We start from the raw sequence: 18,882 nt of genomic DNA, 5'->3' as shown, positions 1-18,882 counted from the left end.
GGCATTGGAAGCACAATGACACTTGTGGGCTGCCCATCATAATCCTCACTGATTTGAGCTGACGCAAACGATGATTTTCAATTGTATGCTTCGATGTTCAAATTTATTATCAAACTACGTATATGTCACCATAGACTACGAAATTCATTTTCTTGCAGGAATTCACAGCAGAGCAAAAAAAATATAATAGAATCAATGAAAAACTACACACAACAAAGACAGAAAAACAACCTATGAGCAAAAGAAGACAAAATGTGCAAATACAAAAACATATAATAAATAAGTACATCACTGATATTGAGAACATGATTTGTAGAGTCCTTGAAAGAGAGTCTTATAGGTTGTGGAGTCATTTCATATGACAAATAAAGCTAATCTTCAAATCTTCAGAATAAAAGAGTCATAAAATTTTACAGCAGTAAAAAGGGACCATCTGTTTGCTTGAAACAGCTGCTTAACACATACAAACTGCTGGAGGAACTCGGCAGGCCAGGCAACATCTATAGAAAAAAGTGCAGTTGACGTTTCGGGCCGTGACCCTTCAACTCCCCTTCAGCTGCTCAAACTTGTACCTGATAACTTTGAGTGTTATATACTCCCCAATTGCTTCTGAGTTCAAATGTTGTTTTCTTAATGTAATATTTCTTTCCTGTCTACAGCCCCATGGCTTTTGCTCATACCTACGTTGGAACACCGTACTACGTATCTCCAGAAATCTGGGAGAATAAACCATACAATAATAAAAGGTTTGTACTTGCATGCACTTGAGATGATGGGCAGGAGCTGATCCTGTTACGGGTGATATCATACTTTTCTAGGATGGATTTTATTTTTAAAGCCTCAGATGATAAGCAGGACACAAAAGAGACAAATACTTCAAATAGCTCGTATCTTACTCTTCGTTCTTTATGACATACATAGAACATGGAATAGTACAGCACAGTACAGGCCCTTCGGCCCACAATGTTGTGCCGACCCTCAAACCCTGCCTCCCATATAAGCCCCCACCTTAAATTCCTCCGTATACCTGTCTAGTAGTCTCTTAAACTTCATTAGTGTATCTGCCTCCACCACTGACTCAGGCAGTGCATTCCACGGACCAAACACTCTCTGAGTAAAAAACCTTCCTCTAATATCCCCCTTGAACTTCCCACCCCTTACCTTAAAGCCATGTTCTCTTGTGTTGAGCAGTGGTGCCCTGGGGAAGAGGCGCTGGCTATCCACTCTATCTATTCCTCTTATTATCTTGTATACCTCTATCATGTCTCCTGTCATCCTCCTTCTCTCCAAAGAGTAAAGCCCTAGCTCCCTTAATCTCTGATCATACTGCATACTTTCTAAACCAGGCAGCATCCTGGTAAATCTCCCCTGTACCCTTTCCAATGCTTCCACATCCTTCCTATAGTGAGGTGACCAGAACTGGACACAGTACTCCAAGTGTGGCCTAACCAGAGTTTTACAGAGCTGCATCACTACATCGCGACTCTTAAACTCTATCCCTCGACTTAGGAAAGCTAACACTCCATAAGCTTTTTTAACTACCCTATCCACCTGTGAGGCAACTTTCAGGGATCGTTCCCTGAAAGGAGGTCGTTCCACCCATACCTTCAAGCAAAGCCTAATTTCAGCTCAACAGGGGGTCTCCTTCTATGTTAACATGTTAGTTTCCAAATCCATTGTTACGCAGTCACCATTAATCTGGAAAAGTAAACAGGTCTTTCAAATTTAGAGCAAAGCAGAAGGCTATTCAGCCCATCGTGACTATCCTTTGTTGTGCAAGACAATAACAGTTTCCATTTTGTGAAAGGAACAGTGACTGTATTTGTTTAATTATTTAGAGCAGAAGTAACACAAATCATCCTCTGTGGCATCATATGCATATCTGGCTTCTTGATAGAATAAGTAGCAGGTGACCTTTACCAGAACATAAATGTTTGGATGGTGGGTAGGAGCAAAATTGGCCTTGACCATAGGCCAAAGGATATAGGTGCAGAATGAGACCAGTCGGCCCATCAAGTTGAGACTTGGGTAACACCTGTTGGGGGGTGGGGGAAGAAAAGTGCTTAATGGCATTGCCATTAGCTTTCATCTTGGATGAGGTGTTTGATAAATATTGATACCTCCAACTCCCAGCAACAGCATTTTCATTACAACTAGAATCAGAATCAGGTTTAATATCACAGGCATATGTCACAAAATCGTGGACTTTGCGGCAGCAGTACATTGCAATACATAATAAATGTAAAAAAGAACACTATTACAGTAATTATATAATGCATATCAAATAGTTCAGTAAGTAGTGCAGGAACAGAAATAATAAAAGTAGTGAGGTAGCGTTCATGGGTTCAATGTCCATTTAGAACTTGTACGGCAGAGGGGAAGAAGCTGTTCCTGAATTGCTGTGTGTTTGGCTTCAGGTTTTTGTACCCCTCTTCCTGATGGGTAACAATGAGAAAGGTCTTGTCCTGGGCGATGGGGTCCTTAATGATGGACGCTGCCTTTGAGGCATTGCTCCTTGAAGATGTCTTGGATACTACAGAGGCTAGTACCCATGACTAATTTTACAACTTACTGCAGTTTACTTCGATCCTCTGCAGTTACCCCCCCCCCACCTCAAACCAGACGGTGGTGCAGCCAGTCAGAATGCTCTTCACGGTACCTCCATAGACATTTTTGAAATTTTAGGGGATATACCTAATCTCCTAATGAAATATAGCTGCTGTCTTGCTCTTTGTGTAACTGCATCGATATGTTGGGGCCAGGTTAGGTCCTCAGAGATATTAACACCCAGGAACTTGAAATTGCTCACTCTCTCCACTTCTGACCCCTCTACGAGGATTGGTGTGTGTTCCCTCATCCTATTCTCTCCAAAGTCCACAATCAGCTCTTTGGTCTTACTGACATTGTGTCAAGGTTGTTGCTGCAACACCACTCAACTAACTGGCATACCTCACTCCAGAACTAGTTATTGAAGCAAAGGTTTCTTTAGGAAGAGTACACTAATGAAGACATAAAAGTGCTTTTATTTGATTGTAACAGCATTTTCAAATGTATTTCTTGTACTGTTTTAGTGACATCTGGGCCTTGGGATGTGTCCTATATGAAATCTGTACCCTGCGACATCCTGTAAGTAAGTTTTATGATGTTTGATGTGCTTCTGTAAGCAGGGAAAGCAGCTGAGGTATCTGGTATAGTTTAACATAGTTACCTTACCTGGTATAGTTTAACATAGTTATCGTCAAATATAACTTCATGGGTTGAAAAGGAAAAAGGCATTGTTGGCATGGAATACACAAGAAGCTTTTAGTTGCTATTTGGACTTCATATACTTGGTCCTACTGAAGTCAATGGAGCAGAATGTCAGGAGTTCAGTACAAATGTTGGCTGTGGAGAGGAAGATTTCACTACAGAGTCTGGGGTTCACCTTCAGAACAAACTTTCTCTTTACTACAAGCTGATGCCAGTGGGGGAGTTACCGTAGAACAAATGCTTCCTGATCCAAAGCCTTCATTATTTTAATGCTACTTCCACTCCCCCAACTATCTCTACCCAACATGCATTTTTTATACATAGACTGAAGTAAACCTTCGCTGAGTTCTATACCTAATAAAGTGGCCACTGAGTGTATGTTCATGGTCTTCTGCTGCTGCAGCCTATCCACTTCAAGGTTTAACGTGTTGTGTGCCCAGAGAAGCTCCTCTTCACAACACTGTTGTACACATGGTTATTTGACGTACAATCGACTTCCTGTTAGTTTGAATTAGACTGGCCATTCTCTGAACTCATCTCTCATTAACAAGGTGTTTTCACCCACAGAATATTTTGCTCTCTGCACCATTCTCAGTAAACTCTAGGGACTATTATTTGTGAAAATCCCAGGAGACCAGCAATTTTTGAGATACTCAAGCTCCCATATGGCACCAACAGTCATTTCACAGTCAAAATCACTTAGTTCACATTTCTTAGCTATTCTGATGTTTGGTCTGAACAGGAACTGAACTTCTTGACTGTGTGCCTGCATGCTTTTATGCATAGAGTTGATGCCACATGATTGGCTGATTAGATATTTGCATTAACGAGCTGGTGTATAGGTGTACCTATTAAAGTGGCCACTGAGTGTATGTGATATTTGACCTGACCAAGGGTCTCGGCCCAAAACATCGACTGTACCTCTTCCTATAGATGCTGCCTGGCCTGCTGCGTTCACCAGCAATTTTTATGTGTGTTGCTTGAAATTCCAGTATCTGCAGATTTCCTCGTGTTTGCGTTTTTAAATTTCCATCTGCCATTTTTTCAGCTCACTTTTCCAGCTGGTGCAGATCCCGCTGCAAGCTTTGATAGTCTTTCTCGCTGTCTGCACTTCCCAATCTTGGTGTCATCTGCAAATTTTCTGATCCAGTTTACCACATTATCATCCAGATCGTTGATGTAGATGACAAACAACAATGGACCCAGCACTGATCTGTGGCACATCATTAATCACAGGCCACCAGTCAGAGGAGCAACCATCTACTAGCACTCTCTGGCTTTTCCCGCAGTGCCTGTGTCTAATCCAATTTACAATCTTATCTTCAATTGCAAATGATTGAACCTTCTTGACTAACCTTCCATGTGGGACCTTGTCAATGGTTTTGATAAAGTTCATGTAGAAAACATCCACTGCCTTATCTTCATCTACTTTCCTGATAACTTCCTTGAAAAATTCTGTGCTTGGTTATAGGCCTGACTGCTTTGGCTTTCCGCTGCTAGGTTAAACAGTATCCAAAATGGTTCACCTGTTGTTGAGGGGGACGGCCACAGGGATACTCTTCACTGGCTGTCTATCCCTTTTTCCCCTTCTGATGGTCACCTAGTTACCTATGTCATGCACCTTGGGTGTAACTACCTCCCTGTGTGTCCTACTTAACAATCCCTTAGTATCCCAAATAATCCGGAGTTCATCCAGTTCCAGTTCCTTAATACAGTCTTTTAAAAGCTGCAGTTGGATGCACTTCTTGCAGGTATTAGTGGCAGGGACATTTGAGGATTCCTCTGCTTACCACATAAGAACATAAGAAACAGGAGCAGCAGTAGGTATTCTGGCCCATCGAGCCTGCCCTGCCATTCAATAAGATCATGGCTGATCTGACCATGGACTTATCTCCACCTACCTGCCTTTTCCCCATAACCCTTAATTCCCCTACTAGGCAAAAATCTATCCAACTGTACCTTAAATATATTTACTGAGGTAGCCTCCTGTGCTTCATTGGGCAGAGAATGTCACAGATTCACCACTCTCTGGGAAAATCAGTTCCTCCTCATCTCTGTCCTAAATCTACTCACCCGAATCTTGAGGCTATGTCCCCTAGTTCTAGTCTCACCTACCTGTGGAAACAACTTACCTGCCTCTATCTTACCTATACCTTTCAAAATTTTATATGTTTCTATAAGACCTCCTCTCATTCTTCTGAATTCCAGCGAGTACAATTCAGGGTGACTTAATCTCTCCTCATAGTCTAACCCCCTAATCTCTGAAATCAACATAGTGAACCTCCTCTGCACCACTTCCAAAGCCAGTATCTCCTTCCTCAATTCTCCCTTCTCTTCCTTCAAGGGACCTATGTTCAGTTTAGCCACCCTTTTCCACTTTATATAATTATAAAATCTTTTACTATCCATTTTCATATTTTGTGCTAGTTTATTTTGATAATTTATCTTGCCTTTTTTTATTGCTCACTTAGTAGTTCTTTGTTGCTTTTTAAAGTTTTCCTGATCTTCCAGTTTCTTGCAAGAGGAGCATTCTTCTATCCTGTCTGGCATCTGCACTGCTCTAAATGTGCAATAAGAAAGGAAGAATAAACACAGGAAAAAATCTGCCTACGGCCTATGCCTCTACTTGCCGAAGCCTCGATGAGCCAAAGCCTCAACACTCCCTCTAACGTTGGCCCATTCGTACAATGGCTGCCCCGCTTTAATCTAACTTGTTTTTATTGGACCCTGCCAAGTGCCTAATTATGTGCAATCCAATGCCTGCTCAGGAACTGTGACGTGCAAAAAGTGCAGACTGCCCCCATTCGCTTCTTTTAAACTCTTCTCTCCCTCTGTCAATCCAGTACCTGCTTGGGAACTGTGGCATGGACAGTATGCCGAGTGTCACAACTTGCTTCTTTTAAACTCTCCCTTTGCGCAATCTAATGTTCCAGTGTCTCCTTGGGAACTGTGGCATACAAAATGAGGCCACTTATGAAGTTATTGCTAGGGCTAGCAGCCAGGCATGAGTTCATTATAGTGCACTGTAGCCTACAGTTTGTGGTTCTGGCCAGATGAATCTGTAGGGGCCACTTGAAGTTCTTTACTACACACTCTCTCTGCTGTGTACAGAACCAAGAGTTCAGTTTTCCTTTCTGTGGGTTCACTAGCACCTACTACACAGCTGATGCTCGTATATGTTTAGTACAGGTGATCAAAGATAAATTTCTCTTCCAGGATTCCACGAGATACAGCAGCTAAGAGGCAAATAGCAAAAATTGCTAACGGCTATATCCTTTGACAAAGTGAAACAAAATGCTCCATTGAATGAAGTACTCTTTTAATATTATAATGTGTTCTAATTATTTTGTAAAATATTTATGACGGTGCAAATTAAATTATTTTAACTATTTTGCTTCATCAGTTCCAGTCTAATAGTTGGAAGAATCTCATACTGAAGATCTGTAAAGGCTCTTACTCTCCAATCCCAAGGCATTACTCTTATGAACTACATTATATCATAAAACAAATGTTCAAAAGAAACCCAAAGGATCGCCCTTCTATTAACACCATTCTTGCTAGGCATTGCTTTGCTAAGCTAATTAGCAATTTTTTATCACCTGAGGTAAGACAATCTAGTCTTTTTTAAAAATTATTATTTAAAGGGCTATTCTTGTGCTGTAATTTTTCAGCATTTTGGTCCATTGTATTCAATTTTTTTCACAGATGATGAAAGAGGAGTTTAGTGAGCCGACAGCAAAAAAGAAAAGATCTGCACAACCCAAGCAAAAGAAAGTACAGAAAGGTACTTAATAATTTTAAAGACGCACTGTCACGCATATTCTAACAACGGTGAGATTTATTCCATGTGCAGATCAGCATCTGTTAATCTTTTTCAGCCAGTATATCAAGTAAGTTTGAAGAACTGTCCTCCAGTGCAGGTGGAAGCAAAGGAAACACGGTTTGTATGAGTTCTTGGTAAATATGCTCTAATTTTAAAGTGCAAGAACATGCAAAGTACAAATGCTTATACGTTTAAAGAGTGAGTATAACATGGAACGTAGAACATTACAGCCCAGTGCAGGTCCTCCAGCACACAAAGTTGTGCTGATTTTTTAACCTATGCTAAGATCAGTCTGACCTTTCCCTCCTAGATAGCCCTCCATTTTTCTATCATCCATGTGCTTCTTAAATGCCTCTAATGTATCTGCCTCTATCACCATCCCTGGCAGGACATTCCACACACGCATTAAAGTTCCTATTTATTATCAAAGTATGTATATTATATACAATCTTGAGATTCATTCTTCTTGCAAGCAGCCAGAAAAACAAAGAAACGCAGTAGAATTCACACAACAAAGATGGCGTCACATATCCAATTTACAAATGAGGACAAATCAAAGGTTTCAAAAGTACATTTGATGTCAGAGAAATGCGTACAATATACATCTTGAAATTCTTTTCCTTCGCAGCCATCCACGAAAACAGTGGAGTGTTCCAAAGGATGAATGACAGTTAAATGTTAGAACCCCAAAGCCTCCCCAGTTCTCCATCCCACACGTAAGCAGCAGCAAAGCAATGATCCCACCTCCCCCACCAGCAAAAACAAAACATTGGTGCCCCCCACCGAGCACTCAAGTGTACAGCAAAGCATCAACAAAGACAGACTTGCAGTACCCCAAAGACTGCTTGTTCAACTTGGTATTCGACATACCACAGGCTCTCTCTCTCTCTCTCCCTAATAAGGGAGAAAGAGGTGTCTCCATTTCACAAATAAATGGAGCAAATAATGGAAAAAAAGACAAAAAACACATGGAATATGAAGTGTAGAGTTCCCTGTAAGTGAGTCCATGGCTACGGAGCCTGTTCAGCGCAGAGGTGAGTGAAGCTGGTCCAGAAGCTTGATGGCTGCAAGGCAACAACTGCTTCCAAGCTTGGCGGTGTGGGGAGCCAGGACTCTTGCACTTCCTGCCTGGCAGAAATAGCGAGAAGAGAGGGAGACTGGTCAAATGCAGGCAGACGGCACTGAACACCGGTTCAGTTTCCACTCTTATCCTCGACAATTTTAATCTTGCTTGATGCCTTAATCGGCACTTAATAATGGAGCGGCTACATGTTCGTCTTCCACTATCAGGCTTCGATGCAGAGACCACCTCCAGCGATGGACGCCCTGACCGTACCTGCACTCTCGGGAATCTAGTTCGGCAAATTCCCCAAGAGATTGCAGAAGTGCTAGATTGTTTAGTCAATTCAAACGTACATCATTAAAAGGGAAGTTGCAGACTGCAGCGACCGCAGTTCAAAACAAGCGTGTCTACTAGACTATCTAGTAGTTTTGTGAGCTGCCTGCAAACGTTGCTGTTGGTCGCTGATGTCATGTTGCTGAGTCATCTGCATACACTCTCTGTATTAAAAATAATTTAATCTCTGACAACGCCCTGATACTTTCCTCCAATCACCTTAAAATTATGCCCCCTCATGTTAGCGGGAAAAAGTCTCTGATTGTCCACTCAATCCATGCCTGTTATCAACTTGTACTGCAGTCATTTCTCATCCTCCTTTGCTCCAAAAAGAAGAGCTCCAGTTCATTCAACCTACCCTTATAAGACATGCTCTCTAGTCCAGGCAGCATCCTGGTAAATTCTCTTTGCATTTTTTCTAAAGCTTCTACATCCTAAAGATGATCACTGTACCTTCATAGTTGTTCTGAATCTCTAATAGCACCTTAGGGACGGCACAGTAGTGTAGCACTTTAGTATAGCGCTTTAACACGCCAGCAACCCTGGTTTAATTCCCGCTGCTGTCTGTAAGAAGTTCTCCCCATGACTGTGTGGGTTTCACCTGGTGCTCCAGTTTCCTGCCTCATTCCCAAGACCTATGTGGTTAGTAGGTTCATTGGTCACATGGATGTGATTGGGTGACAGGAGCTTGTTGAGCCATAAGACGTGTTACCAAACTGTATAAATAACAAAATAAGATTCATCTGAAGGACAGCATTGGTGTAAGAAGGTGGTTCCTTGCTACCTTTTCAGGGTAATTATCGATGGCCAGTGAATGCTGCCCATGTCAGTATCCTGAAAAATAAGTAACGAACCCAAATTTTTGTGATCTCTTTCCACACCTCTTCCCAAACTGAAGTAAGGTCTTGGAAAATAACACACACCACATTAGAGGATATAACTGATGATTGGGGAAATCCAGATGTCTTGGGAGAAGAATTTGTATTCTCAGTTATACAGAAAGTTGGGATTATGCAAATTGACAATGAACAGTTAATTAACATAAATCAGGGGTCCCCAACCTTTTTTGCACCGTGGACCAGTTTAATATTGACAATATTCTTGCGGACCAGACGACAGGGGTGGTGTTCAAGTAGGGTTGCCAACTTTCTCACTCCCAAATAAGGGACAAAGGTAGCAGTCAAATACGGGACACTTGTGTTTACCCTGAGAAAGACTACCATGACCATGAAGCCTTGCACGGGCACCTGTGCGTGCATGCGTGATGTGCACATACATGACGTGCGTGTACGTGCCGATTTTTTTTTTTTACAAATTGGTTTTGGCTTAATCTTCCTGATTCTGTTAAGTGAAACTAAACTGTACATACATTATTTCTACTTTATATAGGCTGTGTATTTATCATATCATTCCTGCTTTTACTATATGTTACTGTTATTTTAGGTTTTATGTGTTATTTGGTATGATTTGGTAGGTTATTTCAAGTTCAACAGTGTGTGACAGGGAATGAGGAAAGGTGCAGCTGACTCATCGTTTCATATTGCCAAATCGTATCATTTCCTCGCGGCCCGGTAGCACATGCTTTGTGGCCCGGTGGTTGGGGACCACTGACATAAATCATGGGACAAGTGTAGGACAATCCCTGATCAATTCAGTGTTCTTAGGTCATTGCTCTAGTGTGGGTAATTTCACCTAGTTCCCTCCAAGCACCATTATTGTGAAGTGCACCAAGATTTGGAAACACTAGTTGCTCAGAGCTGCTTTCCTCACTAATGTGGGGCTTAGTGATCCTCCACAGTGTTGCGAATATTTTGACAATGATACTGAAATATTCAGAGAATGGGGTGTCACGGGAGATGTTAATTTTGGAATTCAGCACCTGTTTGTTTGATAATTCCTCTGTTAAGGAAACTTCAGAGGTACCTGCAGATATTCAGAAGTGGAATCTGGCAGAAGGGGAGAACATTGCCAAGAGCCTGGCACAGAAGACACTGGAAGAGACAGCTTTGCAAATGGAAGGTAAGGTAGTTTTTATCCTCCCTGATCGGTTCACCTGAACTTCCAAATGTGTAAATTGTTCACTATTACCTGGCATCATTTATAGATTGCACAGATTTTAAACTTACCTTGGCGATGCCACTTATGACATGTATATATTTTTCATAATTTAAGGCAGTCTAACTTAATTATTTCTGGTATATTTGTTTTTGGTCTTTTTATATCCTATTTTCTGTTTTGTTCTGTACATTTGTCTCCGGTCTGCGTTCTGTGTGGAAAACAACTATTCCTGTTGTTGAAATTACATATATCATGTCACGATCTTTATATTTTTTGAAATGTACAATGAGTTATTGCTCATATCTGATTAGATACAAGTTGGTTAGCACAATTAACGCAGCTTTTTCTCCTAAATTTAAACAGGTGGGATTGAAATCCATAACAGAATAAGATTGTACATAGATTGTGTATATTGGAACCTTGATGAATGAAGCAGCATTTTCCTTGCATCCTGATCTTTATTTTTTTCTTTTTCTTTTACTTCATTCATAGCAACATCAAAGGGAAACCAAGCGATAATCCAGAGTAGGAAAGCCTCCAATGTGCATGCTCGAAAGAAGTGGAATGAATTCCCTCCAGACACAGTGTTAGGGATTCTTGAAAATGCTCCACTGTCATCCAGTGTCCCCGCTGAGGAAGTTAGCTGTGGTAAATTTGATTCTCTACGTCTTTGGCATTTTGTACAATGTATGTTGTTCATTCTTAATCTTCATGGAATGTTCTGGTTTTCTGTGGAGATACTGATATGTTGCTGTTCATTAGGTGACAGTGTGACAGTTTATCCTAAATCCAATCTGCGAAAACAATGGAACCAAGTGCCTCCTGAAACAATAATGAATTTCTTACAAAATATTAACATCAACTTGGCTTCTAAGACCTACACAGTAAATAAAGGAGGTAAGAAATGGGTTTAAAATGCTTAAAATCCTTTTCTGTTATCTGTTTTGCTTGGAGTTCTGTATCTAATAATTTTTTTTTAACAAGAGAAAATCTGCAGATGCTGGAAATCCAAAGCAACACACACAAAATGCTGGAGGGACTCAGCAGGCCAGGTAGCATCTATGGAAAAGAGTAAACAGTCAATATTTGGGGCTGAGATCATTCATCAGGACCCTTGAAACAGTCCCGACAAAGGGTCTCAGCCCGAAAGGTCGACTGCTTGCTCTTTTCCATAGTTTTTCTTTCCCTTATTGGTCATTAAATCCTCAGATCTTTCTGACTGATTTTTGTAACTACATAAGCCACTATTTGCATTTCGGCCGAAAGTGGCAGTTGTGTCTGGTTACACATTTCTGCTAATGGTGCTAATGAAAGTTATCTTAATAAAAAGCAAATTGTCATTTTGTGCATCCCCCCCCCCCCATTGAATCTTACAATTAATTGGCCTGACAGTGTTTCTCATCAAGCATTATAGGTGATCTAATTCCCGATTAGGGTATGTTTCCTTGAACCCATGTACTTTCTCAATTAGAAAACAACACCAGGTTTAACCACACACCAATACAATATGGTCCAGCTCCAGTGTGTTGATGTGCTGTTATGGAGTTATCCAGCTGCTGTGCATCCTCTTTCAGCACAAGGAGTCACTAATCACAGAGGAACATGGAAAACCTACAGCACAATACAGGCCCTTCGGCCCACAAAGCTGTGCTGAACATGTCCTTACCTGAGAAATTACCTACGGTTACCCATAGCCCTCTATTTTTCTGAGCTCCATATACTGTCCAAGAGTCTCTTAAAGGACCCTATAGTATCTGCCTCCACCACCCTCTGCGTTAAAAAACTTACCCATTCCACGCACTCACCACCCTCTGCGTTAAAAAACTTACCCCTGATATCGCCTCTCTCCTTCCAAGCATCTTAAAACTGTGACCTCTCGTGCTAGCCATTTCATCACTGGGAAAAAGCCTCTGATTATCCACAGGATCAATGCCTCTCATCATCTTATACACATCTATCAGGTCACCTCTCATCCTCCATCACTCCAAGGAGAAAAGGCCGAGTTCACTTAGCCTATTCTAATAAAGTATGCGCCCTAATCCAGGCAACATCCTTGAAAATCTCCTCTGCACCCTTTCTATGGTTTCCACATCCTTCCTGTAGTGAGGTGACCAGAACTGAGCGCAGTACTCCAAGTGGGGTCTGACCAGGGTCCTACATAGCTGCAACATTACCTCTTGGCCCCTAAACTCAATCCCACGATTGATGAAGGCCAATACACTGTATGCCTTCTTAACCACAGAGTCAACCTGCACAGCAGCCTTGAGTGTCCTGTGGACTCAGACCCCAAGATCCCTCTGATCCTCCAGTTCAATAGCCATTCCACTGTGAGAGTGCTGACCAGATCCCAGTTCCTTTCACTGTTCTGGCATTGGTACTTCCAGCCTCAACAGGAAGCCTCCTTGGGTTATTTAAACGAGCTCCTGGAATTAAAGTAGTGAGATCACCTTGAGGGTTTTGCCTCTCTCTCGACTCTACGCACTAAAGTCTAGACACAACGAAATTAAGATTATCTCAACAACTTTGCATGTTGTAAATGAGCAGAATATGATTTTTGAGCCACTGGAGATTAATATTGGTATAAATTATCCATAAAACCCCCCTTTCCCGTATTCACCTCAACTACGGTATCTCAGGTGGGTTTTCTACGACTACTTCCTCAGATGTAGACAAGTGATCGCTATCCATTTTACGCATCCCCAATTATTCCTTCCTCCACGCCCCCCTGCCCCCCCATTCAAGCTCACTTTCTTCAGTGGGAAAAAAATTGTCCTCAGGTCAGTGACAATGGCACTTTCAAACTCCTGTAGTTTGATGTTAGCCATGCTTGCTCTATCTGGACCCTGTTCTTTTTCTCCTGGTTAACTTTTCTCTCTCCACCCCTCTGCAAGATGTTTCACAATACTTGACAGGGACTTCTTCATTTAGTCAGAATTGTTTACATTGTAGTACGTTTCCTAATGTTACTGTCGCCATTAACTAGCAGAATACATTTAGTACTATAGCCCTGATCTATTATTGCAATGTAATGAATAACCATTCAATTTGAGAACAATGTTTTTAGCAACTTCATGTTTTATTACTAGTTCAAAAACTAGTAGCTTTCTGTTTTAAAACTTTTCATATTAATTTGATTTAGTTATCAGTAAAGGCTTAAAAGGTTTGATTGATATCTTTAAGTTAATGAGTTGACGTGGAGACTGTTGTGTAGTCATTCCATCAGTCGCCAAACAGGCTTGAGGAACCACCTTTTATTCCCCTAATCTTCTGAAGTGAAGGTCTGCTAAATGTAAGGATTTGAAAGTATCTGTCAGAATTAGGACTTCTGATTATGGTTAATGTTCAATCTCTTCATTTTAAAGTATACGGAATACTGGCACAAAAGTAAATATTTAAATTACAATGTCTGAATGTCTTGGTGCAATCAAGAACTATTTGTTTGTGACTTTGGACTTTTATTGAGGCCAATCCAGCTGCACCAAAGCTATGATAAATGTGGCACTGCATCATACTGTAGAAAGATTGAGTATATTTAGCTGCTTCTCCACTAGGTGGAGCTGTCATCTTTTATTAACAGTTTCTTTCAAACACAGTGCATTCCAGGGAATTGCAGCACATTGGGACCAGTTCATTTGGCTCAATTAAGTAGCTGCCCCAAATAGCTGAAGTTTTAATGGAAATATTTAAAAAGACAAACTACCATTTAACTCGTAAAATATTATGTATTTAAATGAAATACAAAATAAATTAGAACACTACCAATGCTACTATAGTACCTTAAAACTGTGCTTTTGGTCCTAATTTTTATCAGCTGAGGAATTAATCCAGTGTACCTACATGCTGCTGTGTACTTTCGACTGTAAATGAAAATTAGTATAGACACCTAGTGTAGATAATGGACTGCCTTCATACAATGCTTTCGATGATTGTATCCTCCAAATCTTCATTTTCATTGTAACATTCAAGATAATTGTCGATACCTTCAAATTTTTCGTAGTTTCTAACTTATTGAGTGGCGCATGGCCAAGTGGTTAAGGTGTTGGACTAGCGATCTGAAGATCGTGAGTTCGAGCCCCAGCTGAGGCAGCATGTTGTGTCTTTGAGCAAGGCACTTAACCACACACTGCTCCGGTCCACCCAGCTGAAAATGGGTACTGGCAAAATGCTGGGGGTTAACCTCGCGATAGACTGGCATCCTATCCGGGTGTGGGGGGGAGTCTGGTGCTCTCAGTTGCGTCACACCACGGAAACCGGCATAAGCACCGGCCTGATGAGCCTATAAGGCTCGGGACAGACTTTAACTTTAACTAACTTATTGAAGTAGTGAAATGGTTTAATTTTCACTCCCAGCTATTTCTGAATGCTTGAAACTGCAGTGAACAAAATGGTCCTGAACTGTCTTATCGCATATTTCCTGTCAACTATCAATGACAAAACCACTGATTTTTGAACAGAAGTGCATACAACTGACACCATTTAAAAACTGTTCACTCTAAGTGTGGTGTAGTGTCTAACGGACACACGAGTGCACACTTCTGGAGCTAGATATTGTTCGACAACAGTCTCCTGCCCCATTTAAGCAGCATTGTGTCCCAAATAAACAATGGGAATCACAGCTAGTTTTCGGATTGGTTTTTGTTCTTAAAGAGTTGTCTCAAATTTTGTCCAAATAAGCCGCTGCCCCGATTAACCAACGGCCCAATTAACCAGAGTTTATTTATTCATTGTTGGGCTAAGGTCTGCAACGAATCAGGCGATAATCCTGTGCCCTGTAACACTAGGGTTGACCCTGGGCTAGACTATGGTCGATTTCTGTACTCATCACGGTGGCAAGGTCTAAATTTGGTAGCTTGACAACGTCAGTTTCAGAATTCTATACCCTGGCTAAGTTCAAGCATGAATGATGGTCCATCCATATCCAATAAATATAGTCTGAAATATATCGGCACTAGAGTATTTTGTGTGGGTTGAGTTTGAGATTCACAGGGACGCAACAACTACAGTGAGACAGATTTCAAATACTTTAAAAAAAAACATGATGGAATGTTATGGAATCTCCAGTCATTTGAAAACAAAAAAAACAATAAAATAAATGTATAATTCTAAAATAAATAATAAAACATGCCCAACTCCTCTCATTGCCTCCCTAGGGGCTGTCTTTATCTTTGGTACAAAGTGCCTTGCTGTTGGGCCTGAGATGTGTTTTCTCAGCTGCTCCCATCTCAAACTTGGATTGTGCCCAGTACATTTTCTCTGCCTCTGTATAATCTGGAAGATTTGTGACTTTCTTGTTGTTTGCTTGTCTGTAAAAGGAGCCACATGCTTGTAATTATCCTCATTTTTTTCAGCAATTTATTTGCACAGCATTCAGTGCTTTTTATACACAGCACCCGCTGCCCCCGCAGTCACAATCTCCTCCAGGCCTCAGTAATTGGTCAGTGTTGCTACTTGACAAAAAAAGATGAACCAACTTCAAAGAATCTTAAAAGAAGAATGAATGAAGATACAGAGAATAAAAATAACACAGAAATTGTTATAAACCAGCGATTAATGTAATTAGAAAGGAGATTTGTATTTATTCTCTTTTCCACAATGTGGACCTCTCTAGCCAGAGCTGCGCTTGGTTTCAGATTTATTATCACACATACAGGATGTGCTGGGGTCAGCCCACACCCAGTGTGGCCACACATTCTGCGTCAACATCGCGTGCCGACGATGCTCGGCAGAACCACAGAGAGCTCAACCAGGCACCGACAGCAAAACAAACCCCGTCCCTCTCCCCCACCGTCCCACGCACATCCACAGTTCTCCAACCCCAAGGTCAGGCCGTTGCTGGACTCCAGCCTTCAGCGGTGGTAGGGTTAAATGCTCCTGCCCGGCTCCCCTTTGAGTAGGTGGTGGCAAGTTGCCTTCTTGAACTGAAGCAGCCCTCCTGAAACACTTGCTTCCATAGTGTTGGGGAGGGAGCTCCAGAACTCAGTCCAGATAACGATGAAGTAACAGGAATGTGTTTCCATGTCAGGAAAATGTAGAAAACAACGGCAAAAGAGATTTGCAAATTGATTTTTTTTTCAAATTACATTACAGTAGTTCTACTACAACAGAGATAGATAGGCTCTTGTTTAGTAAGGAGAAGGTAGGAGAATGAGGTTGAGAGGAAAAGTAAGTCAGCCATGATCGAATGGTGGAGCAGACTTGGTGGGCCGAATGAATTAATTCTATTCCCATGTGTTATGGTCTTAAGGTCTAAAAATTCCCTTTTGAGTGGCTGTAGTTTTAGAAAAAGACTGTGGCCATTCACCCTGTGTATACCCCTAATGATTTTATGGACCCCATTGAGATCACCCCTCAGCTTGTACTCTAGGAACAACAGTCTCAGCCTGTGAAGACTCTGCTCGTATCTCAAGCCCCTCAGTTCTGGCGACACCCTAGTGAATCTCTTCTGCAGGCACATCCTTCCTATAGCACAGTAATATGGATGAGATATTGGAAACGTTGGAGGGTGATGGAATTGCTGTATTTAAACTGATCTGAGGATTTGATCAGGGAGGTGTAAGGTACTTTTGATGGAAGCTGAAACGAATGATCAGAACTTTAAAACTACAGCCAGACCATCCTGGCCTTTGTACAAAAGGCAGTGAAAATCTTCAACTCACATCAGATCAAAAAAAGATGGCCGCGCTGCTGTGTTTGGCTGCTTGTCGTTGCCTATTGCCGTTCTTGTTTGTCCTGGTTCTGCTTGTGTCTCTGTGTATACATGATGTGCAAGCCACTATTGTTTACGATCGTCAAACACTACTGAATATTCGAGCCTCTGTCGTGGATTTATTCACTCGGGATTCCGGACAAAGAAGCTTTAACTGCGCTCTATTTTTCCAACTACCTGAAGGTATATGGGCTGGGCCCTGCGGCTACCACTGTAGGAAACGAGCTAGGAGGCAGAGTAAACGTGCAGGTGCCTTGGTTAAACTGAGGAACCTTGCCCGCTCTCACTCGGCACCGGTCTACCTTTTGCAACTTGACGATGTTGGACCCTGTCGGCCACATTGCTCCATTCCTCGGCGCTCCCTCGAGACCAGGTATGCCTTTCTCCGACCGGTTATCCCAGACACAGACCAGGACGCCAGGCCGCTGCCCTGCGGGCTCTCCACCAGGCCATTTGTGAAGCGCAGTGGAGAAGTCTTCCAGAGCTGCCGCCCTTTGGCGAGGGAGCCGTTGTCGGGTTATACTGCAATCCCAGTCAAAATAGCTCTGATCAACGCGAGATCCTTATCCAATAGGACTTTTATACTCAATGATTTTTTCACTGCCCAAGGATTGGATTTCTTCCTGGTGAAGCACTGGTGAGATTGCTCCACTTGTTGAGCTCTGTCCAGACGGCTGTAACTTTTTTAGCACGCCTAGACCCTCTGGACGTGGAGGGGGTCTAGCTGCTGTGTTTAAGAAACATTTTTATTGCTGTCTACAGAACTCTGATATTTCCCCAGCTTCGAGGTGCAATTAATTAAAGTGGGCCTGGTCGATCCCCTTTTAATTGCTCTTGTGTATCGTCCACCAAAAATACATAAAGATTTTATTACTCAATTTGTGGACTTCCTCTCAAATACTTTGCCCAACTTTGATCGAGTTCTGATTCTTGGTGACTTTAATATTCATGTTTGCTGTCCCGCTAAGCCTCTCGTAAGTGATTTTATGCATCTGCATGAGTCTTTTAATCTGGCTTTGCTTATCACCGGACCCACTCACATGCTAGGCCATACACTCGACCTGGTCTTATCGTCTGGTTTTCCGATCTGCAATGTGGAAATAATTGATGCGTGTCTGTGGGATCATAGTGCTGTCATGTTTGATGCACCTTTGCCTCTTTCCTCCACTAAATTTCATCTTCCTGTATGTTGCTCTCGTTACATTAACTCTTTGACTGCCAATAAGTTCTCTGAGGCTCTCATAGCTGCTCCTAATACCTGCACTATTGAGACTTCTCCCCATCTCAGCACTGAGAAACTTACTTCCTTATTTATTACCACCTGCTCTTCTATTCTGAATACTGTTGCTCCCTTTAAACTCAAAAAACCTAAGCGTAAAGGTCTCCTTTGGCTTAATGACACCACCAGAGCCCTGAGGAGGAAGTGCAGAATATCCAAACGAAAGTGGAAGCGTGATAAGCTTCAAATTTCCTTTGAAATTTTGAGATACAATCTTTACAATTATCAGGATGCAGTTAAGGCTGCGAGAGCAAAATACTTTTCTGACCTAATTTCTAACAACTCTCATAATCCCAAGGTCTTATTCAGTACCATAAATTCTGTCATTTGTCCCGCCCCCCAGTATGAATTTAGATGTGTCCCCTGCTAAG

The 18,882-nt window shown here is 41.8% G+C and overlaps 1 protein-coding gene across 9 annotated transcripts in view; it reads left to right on the top strand.

Annotated features, from left to right (window-relative positions):
* nek3 (NIMA related kinase 3) overlaps positions 1–18,882 on the top strand; it is a 39,078-nt gene that overhangs the window by 11,196 nt on the left and 9,000 nt on the right. For all 9 annotated transcript variants that reach the window (XM_072264269.1, XM_072264268.1, XM_072264266.1 and 6 more), the window contains 8 exons: positions 660–746; positions 3,072–3,126; positions 6,653–6,853; positions 6,955–7,033; positions 7,128–7,189; positions 10,376–10,487; positions 11,019–11,174; positions 11,289–11,423. In XM_072264269.1, the coding sequence (XP_072120370.1) occupies positions 660–746; positions 3,072–3,126; positions 6,653–6,853; positions 6,955–7,033; positions 7,128–7,189; positions 10,376–10,487; positions 11,019–11,174; positions 11,289–11,423 (887 nt within the window). The remainder of the gene's footprint in view (positions 1–659; positions 747–3,071; positions 3,127–6,652; positions 6,854–6,954; positions 7,034–7,127; positions 7,190–10,375; positions 10,488–11,018; positions 11,175–11,288; positions 11,424–18,882) is intronic.

The sequence above is a fragment of the Mobula birostris genome, chromosome 7 (genome assembly GCF_030028105.1).
Source record: "Mobula birostris isolate sMobBir1 chromosome 7, sMobBir1.hap1, whole genome shotgun sequence".
Taxonomy (NCBI): domain Eukaryota; kingdom Metazoa; phylum Chordata; class Chondrichthyes; order Myliobatiformes; family Myliobatidae; genus Mobula; species Mobula birostris.
Note: the sequence above shows the minus strand (reverse complement) of the source record. Positions and strands in the feature narration are given on the sequence as shown.